The sequence below is a fragment of the Rhincodon typus genome, chromosome 39 (assembly GCF_021869965.1).
Source record: "Rhincodon typus isolate 14 chromosome 39, sRhiTyp1.1, whole genome shotgun sequence".
Classification (NCBI taxonomy): Eukaryota; Metazoa; Chordata; class Chondrichthyes; order Orectolobiformes; family Rhincodontidae; genus Rhincodon; species Rhincodon typus.
The window spans coordinates 2,635,956-2,643,992 of NC_063370.1; the positions used below are offsets into that span (position 1 = coordinate 2,635,956).

At 46.6% G+C, this 8,037-nt stretch overlaps 1 protein-coding gene across 1 annotated transcript in view; it reads left to right on the forward strand.

Moving 5' to 3' along the window:
• The window catches only part of LOC125487285 (kunitz-type protease inhibitor 2-like), a 31,336-nt gene extending 28,354 nt beyond the window's left edge, over positions 1-2,982 (forward strand). Inside the window, exon 10 of the mRNA XM_048618195.1 lies at positions 485-2,982. Within this exon, the coding sequence (XP_048474152.1) occupies positions 485-648 (164 nt within the window). The 3' untranslated portion in view covers positions 649-2,982. The remainder of the gene's footprint in view (positions 1-484) is intronic.
• The last annotated feature ends 5,055 nt before the right edge of the window (positions 2,983-8,037 follow it).

An 8,037-nucleotide genomic window follows, 5' to 3' on the forward strand; every position in this document is an offset into this window, starting at 1 on the left:
GGTGAGGAGGTGGAGCGGTGGGGGTCCGAGACCTTGTCTGGAATTGGCGACAGGAGCACCCTGAACAACTTGACAGAATTTAACTCACCAGTTGGAAAAACTAGACTCGACATCGGCGAAAAGTGGGGATGGTGGAAATGTATCGCCCTTAACGATTTGAATAGTTTTAGTTATATATTTGAATAGAAGGAGTTGCTTAAATGAAAGCAAAACACTTTCAGATGCCAAAGACATGAAACAAAGGCAGAAATGGCTGGAGAAACTCAGTGGATCTGGCAGCATCTGTGGGGAGAGAAACAGAGTTAACGTCTCAGGTCCAAAATAATTCTTCTCAAACTGGAGACTCTGTACTTTCACTCTGTTCTTCTCTCTCTCTCTCTTTCTCTCTGCCAGACCGACACTGTCTGTCTGTTTTGCTGAGTGGCTTGCGATCCAACTGGTCACTATCTGAATCTTTTGCTGTTTTTTTGTTTATTTTTATCAGCCATTTCGATGGTGATCCTGCTGTCGATCTGTGTCCTCGTCCTGCTCGGGGGAGTCATCTACTTCATCGTCAAACTCACCAAGACCGACCCTGTTGTCTCCTACCAGCGAGCGCCTCATGGAGAGGACAAAGAGAATCTCATCAGCACCGTTCAGAATCTGTAAGATGCCGGTCGCTTGATCTGTGGAGCGTGTAGCAAAAAAAAAATAAGCACAGTTTTACAACTTTTACCCTTGAGTCTTGTCTCCAGCATTGCCACAGCAGGGAGAGAAAGAGAGTGTTCTCCGTATTTCATTCATAAACACTTCTCTGTCTCTATCCTAACCTTTCCTAGTTCAGTATGTATTGATGAAGGGTAGACTTTAACCTGGTATTCCTAGTAATGACCAGAGGATGAAAATTGGAACTGGCATATTGTCCCTGGGGATGGAGAGTGACCCTGGGGGTGGGGGAAGAGACTGGGGTGTCACTGGGGGTAGGGTAGTGTCACTGGTGAGGGTTGGGGGAGAGACTGGGGTGTCACAGGGGGGTAGGGTAGTGTCACTGGTGGGGGTTGGGGGAGAGACTGGGGTGTCACTTGGGGGTAGGGTAGTGTCGCTGGTGGGGGATGAAGAGTGACCCTGAGGGTTGGGGGAGAGGCTCGGGTGTCACTGGGGGTGGGGCAGTGTCGCTGGTGGGGGATGGAGAGTGACTCTGGGGGTGGGGGGTGTTGGGAGAGTGACCCTTGGGCTGGGAGAGTGTTTGCTGCACCTTATGTTGAGATCGCAACTGACCCAGTCCAATTGTTTGAGATTTGGGATCTGGCTTTCCTAATCCTCTCTTTGGATTTGTCCTTGGGTTTTCACGTTGATCGGAGTAAGCTGGGTGATTGGGAGGACTGGGTCTACATTGAAGGCTGTTGATGGGATCTGGTCCTCTCTGTGTGCTATCATTGTGAAGAATGTGGCCAATTTGATGTCCGTCAGTCCTAAAGCAAGTTAATTATAGACTCGGTCGATTGAAGCACGTTCCCAATTGTAGGATTTACCAGAACTAATTCCCAAGAAATCTCGGCTAAATAGGACACTGGGATCAAGTCAGATCCTTATCAGAAATACCAAGACTGATGTTTCTGTTCCATGTTTGAGGGTCACAGCTGATTTCCAGAGTTCACGCGCAATGAGTTTTTGTTCCGTTACTGAGTTGGTCGGATTCGACCTCTGATCCCTTTTGTTTCTTTGGCCCACTTCACGGGGAACTTGAAACCGCCTCCACACCCACGGCTTGTCGGAATCTGGGAGAAGTGGGGTTCGAATCTGCGCCTGTCAGTTTGTTTGTTCCTTCAGTTGGGGAGCATGGGCCGAGATAGAGATCAATTGCAGGAAGTATGGCTGAGTTGCTGATGAAGGTCAAATCAGTGCCAGGTTGGAGCTCACTTGCCCTACACCCAGAGAATGGTACAAGGCTCTGTTCAGAGCTGGGGTTCTCGGATTCCTTTGGGTCCGTGGTGTTTCTGTGCTTCCAGTGTCTGGATGGGAGCACTCTGGTCTGACCTTTAGCAAAACTCTACCTCCCACCCCTCCTTCACTCTCTCTACGCCATGCTCTCTGTCCCGTGAGGACTGTAATCTCCCCAAGCCCAGAAAGATTGGAGGTAGATCCTGAATGTTTCTCCCCTTGAGTCAAGTTAGACGTCAGGTCAAACATTGACCGTTTTTGTGACGTTAGCAATGCACTGGACGACCTAGGGTTTCCCACTGTCCGCATGTGACATTCTGTCCGACCTGAACTTCCCAAAGGAGAGGAAGCTGTGGGATTGTGAGTCAGCGTCACTCTTTCTGACACATTGTGCCTGTAGTTGTGTCTGTGCGACTGTTCCTTCCTTACAGTGACCACACGGAATCCTAAAGTGGTTCCTGTACCGTACAGAGCAGAAGGTTTAAACCGCACAAGGTGACAGCAATCTCTTCCTGCTTTGAGGAATATTGGCTCCAGTGTTGCATCTTCCCTAACTGCCCTCTGCCTCTTGCGCCCCTCTGCCTCTTACACCCCTCTGCCTGTTGCCCAGTCACACTCTCACTCACTTCCAATTCCTAAGCACCACCCTCCAGCCCACACTAACCATTGATGCTGTCTTCCCAAATGTGTGTGACAGTTCCGATCAGTTATCCTCTGGATGGATTTGCACTCCTCTTTTGGTTTTTTAAAAAATAATAATATTCTTGAGGCTTTCTATTTAAAATCATGTGTGGAATCTTACAAACCAATTGTTAAACTGGATTTCAATTCTTTTCTGACTTTTAGTCATTTTAATAATTTCAAGTTTAACCAGAAAATTGTGAGAGAGAGCAGCAGTCAAAAATGTGTGGAATTCATAAATTGAAGTTTGTGTGTGTTTCTGTGATTTTTAACTAAACTCTAATATTTAGGCTTAATACTCAGGTGTTGGGAATCTCAGACTGGAGTCTGTCTTCTGTAATATGCAGTTTTACTTTTAATAAAATCTTTTTAGAAGTCTTACTGATTTTGACTTTGTTTCCAACAAGAAAATGTTGAGTTCTCCAGAGTGGACAGAATGAGTTTTTGACATCGAATTTTTGGAGATTATGAGCTCCCAGGTTTCAGTCCTCAAGAGATTAGTCTGGGGACAATCTACAATCTGCTTCTGCAGGGTTCCTGCGCTATAAACCATCTCATTCACAGCACGAGATTGATTCTGTAAGAGAGGTCCCATGTGGAGTTGGGATTTTGAGACTGCAGGTTCCATGACCAGATGCAGAACAAGTTCATGTCAGTATGAGACTGTGAAGAACTGAAGATAGATTCTTGATCAGTCAGGAAATCGAGGGTTACAATGACAAGATGGCGGCAGGGTAAGTTTTTTTTTTATTCATTCACGGGATGAGGGCGTCGCTGACCAGGCAGCATTTATTGCCCAGAGGGTATTAATAGTCAACCACATTGCTGTGGGTCTGGAGTCACATGTAGGCCAGACCAGGTAAGGATGGCAGTTTCCTTCCCTAAAGGGCATTAGCGAACCAGATGGGTTTTTCCTGACAATCGGCAATGGATTCTCAGTCATCATTAGATTCTTGATTCCAGATATTTTTTTGAATTCAAGTTCCACCATCTGCTGTGGTGGGATTCGAACCCAGATTCCCAGGACATTATCTGGGGTCTCTGGATTAACAATCCAGCGATAGTACCACTAGGCCATTGCCTCCTCTGTAAAGCCACTCCATTCGGAGCGCCACTCTGCTTGCCAGTTCTCTTTCCTTTTCCTTCCTTTTTCTCTTCATCTTCTCTCTCCTCTCTGCAGTAATTCTATCTCGCCATCCCCCTACCCTTTAAACTCCTATTGAAGGAGTTAGGTCACAACTAGGAACCATGTGGTGGGAGCTGGATGTGTGGGTTGTGTTCTGCAGCGATGGGAGAGCGGGGGCAGTGGGCGGCGAGAGCGGGGATGGTGAGGGGGGCAGCGGGTGGCGAGAGCAGGGCCGGTGAGGGGGCAGTGGCGGGTGAGAGCGGCCTCCTGGGTGTACTGGCCATTGGAGTGGCACCTGTACCAGGGTGGAGATGGGACTTGGGGTGTAAAGTTTTGGCGAAGATTTGTAGCTCGGGTTGGGGGTGAGGTTGATGACTTGCTGACCGATCTGGGCTTGTTCTCGTTCAGACGTTTGGTCACTGTGCTAGTTAACATCAGCAGTGGGTGAAGTGATGTTGTTCTACTCCCTGAACAGATCAGAGAGAGAAACACTAGACAAACTCTGGAAAGACAAGAACATTATAATCCCACCAGCAGACAAAGGGCACATGACCATCATTACAAACAAACAAGACTTGGTCAAGGAAGCACAGGCGTTGCTTGCAGATACAACCACTTGCCAACAGGTGCTGATAGACCCAACACCACAGCTCAGTGATAGGATCACCCAGACACTGAAGATAATGAATGCAGGGCAGATAACCAGAAGGCACAAACACCCTCCACTTCTATGGACTTCCTACAGTACATAAACCAGACATTCTCCTCAGACCCACTGTCTCCCAGTCAGGCGCACCGTCACACAAACTGGCCAAGGACCTACAACAGAGATTGAAACGCCTAGTAGACGGATCATCTCGTTCTATCCATTCAACCCAAGATTTCCTCGATACCCTCAAGAACAGAAAAATCAGCGACGACGAGATTATGGAATCCTTTGACGTCACAGCATTATTCACATCAATCGACATCCCACTAGCCAAAGAAACAGTGGCCACATTACTAGAGGAAGCAGCAACGCAGACCAGCAGCTCTATCAACAAGGACAACATATTCAAACTACTAGACCTCTGCCTCACCACACACTTTGTCTTTAATGGTCAGATATACAAACATTTAAATGGACACCAATGGGGTCACCCATCTCAGGACTCATCGCAGAAGCAGTTATGCACAGACTAGAACACACCACCCTCCCCCACATTCAACCTAAACTGTGGATCCGATACGTAGATGACACATTTGTCATCATTAAAAGCAACAAATTAGAAGAGACCCACCACCTCATCAACAGCATATTCACAGGGATTAAATTCACAAGGGAGGAAGAAACCAACAATCAGCTTCTGTTTCTGGTTGTTATAATAGAGCAATTGACAAACGGGGAGTTCCAATCCTCAGTTTACAGAAAAGCACCCCATACGGATCAAATCCTCACCTTCCACAGCAACTACCCCAACACCCACAAACAAAGCTGCATTAGGGCACTATTTAAACAGGCCAGGGGACACTGCAACACTCTGGAACAGCGCAGGAAAGAGGAAGAGCACTTAACAAAATCCTCACTATCAATAGATATCTCCGCAATTTCATCCACAAATATCTACAAAACAGACAACAACAGGAGGGCACAGTATGCCCTAACATAGTGGCCACACTGCCCTACATCAGGAACATATTGGAACTGACAACAAGGTTCCTAAGCCCACTAGGAATCATGGTGGCCCACAAGCCCACAGCCACTCTATGCAAATACTCACAAGGATTAAAGACCCCATTCCCACAACATGCAGAACCAACGTAGTTTACAAAATACCATGCAGCGACTGCTACAAACATTATATTGGACAGACAGGAAAGAAACTCACCATCAGAATACACGAACATCAGCTAGCTGCAAAACGGCACGACGAACTCTCCTTACTATCAGTACACTCAGACAATAAAGGCCGTCAGTTTAACTGGGACAACGTAACTCTGACCCCCTTCCAAACCCTGACCCCCCCCCATCAAAAAATAAAGAACCTTTCAACACCTGATGCAAGGTTAATTGCTGTGAAATGTGAAATCTTGCGTTGGCACAAAGTGGGAAACAGAAAAGGAACTAACCAATGGACAAAAACAGGAATTGCTGGAAAAGCTCAGCAGGTCTGGCAGCGTCTGTGAAGGAAAAAGCAGAGTTAACGTTTCAGGTGCGGTGACCCTTCCTCAGGAGTTCTGCAACTTTGTTTTTGCTGATTTACAGCATCTGCAGTTCTTTCGGTTTTTACTAAGGAACTAACCAATGCTTGAAATCAGAAATGAAAAGCACAGTTCTAGAATCGTAGAGATGTACAGCACGGAAACAGACCCTTCGGCCCAACCCGTTCATGCCGACCAGATATCCTAAACTAATCTAGTCCCATTTGCCAGCATTTGGCCCGTATCCTTCTAAACCCTTTCTATTCATGTACCCACCCAGATGCCTTTTAAATGTTGTAATTGTACCAGCCTCCACCACTTCCTCTGGCAGCTCATTCCAAACACGCACCACCCTCTGTGTGAAAAAAGTTGCCCCTTTTAAATCTTTCACCTTGAACCTATGTCCCTCTAATTTTGGCCCTCCCCACACTGGGGAAAAGACCTTGACTATTCAACCTATCCTTGCCCCTCATGATTTTATAAACCAGTATAAGGTCACCCCCTCAGCCTCTGATGATCCAGGGAAAATAACCCCAGTCTATTCAGCCTCTTCCCTGTAGCTCAAACCCTCCAACCCTGGCAACATCCTTGTAGATATTTTCTGCAATACTTTCAAGTTTAACAACGTCTTTCCTTTGGCAGGGAGATCAGGATTGCACGCAGTATTCCAAAAGTGGCCTAACCAATTCCTTTATTCAAAGCACTGACCAATAAAGGCAAGCGTACCAAACGCCTTCATCACTATCCTGTCTACCTGCAACTCCACTTTCAAGGAACTATGAGCCTGCATTCTAAGGTCTGGGTTCCAAAGATCTCTCTTGTGGATGATACACTACTCCTTGCTCCTTTGAGGAGCCATGGGTTCTTGAGGTGTTTCTCAGCCTGGGTTTTGGTCTGTGTCTGGGATTTAAACAAAATGAGAACCTGCAGAGCTCTTCCTTGCCACTGGAGGCCACTGTCGCTAAAGAAATGTACACATTGGGAAGGGATTTACCTGGAATACCACCAATGATCAGACATGGGAAATGGTGGAGAATCTCAGTGGGTCTGGCAGAACCCGTGGAGAGAGCAATATAGAGTTACTGTTTTGTGTCCGGTGTGACTTCTTTGGAACTGAGGAACGTGAGAGATAGGGGGTAGGCCATTCAGCCCCTCCTGAAATCCCTATCAGTCAAAAAAACCTTGGCTGATCTTTCCCAGGTACCAATTTCTCTTTCACACCAGCTCCTTAGCCCTCCCTACTCCCTACTCCTTACTCCCTACTATTTCAACAATCTCCTTCCTCAGTGATCAAGTCTCCCCAACTCTCTGCGGTCGAGAATTTCAGACCTTCACAGACCCTCAGAGAAAAGAAATGGCTTCATGTTCTGTAACTATCTCCCCTCTCCCCCTGTCTGCGATTCCCCTCTCTAGTGGAAACATCTTCTCAATATCTTCCCTGTCAAGGCCCCTCAGAATGTTTCAATAAGATCACCCCCTCATTCTACCAAACCCTGATGAATAAACAGTAATAAACAGAAAGAGCTGCAGATGTGGAGATGCCGGTGCTGGAACTGGGGGGGTTGTACAAAGTCTGAAGTCACACCATGTCCAGGTTATAGCCCACCAGGATTTATTTGAAATCACAAGCTTTCGGAGCACCGCTGTTGGGCTGTGAATGGGAAACAAAAACAGAAGTTGCTGGAAAAGCTCGGCAGGTCTGGCAGCATGCGCGGAAAGAAACCAGACTTTAATGTTTCGGGTTGAGTGACTCTCAGAACTGATGTGTAAAGCCCTAATTTTTCCAGTTGTTCTCGATAAGTTAATCCCTTAGTCCCAGGAATCAGCCTATTGCATCTCTTTTGAAGTGTCCCCAGTGACATTATATTCTTTCTTAAATTCAGAGACTCAGTTACCACAGGAGTGACCTCACAAATACGCTGTCTCTTATGCAATTGCCAGTGTTTGATTTTCCCATGTCTCGTAGATCTATGACCTAAAGAAAATTCTCTTTGATTTTGTTTCTGAACACAGCTTTTTAAAATACCTTCCTTTCACTTATTTCCAGCCCCCTCCTGCCTTGTTCCCAGCACTGCGCCTAGAGAGTTAACTTCCTGGGGTATTTGCTAACCTTTTCCCAATGTGGTGCA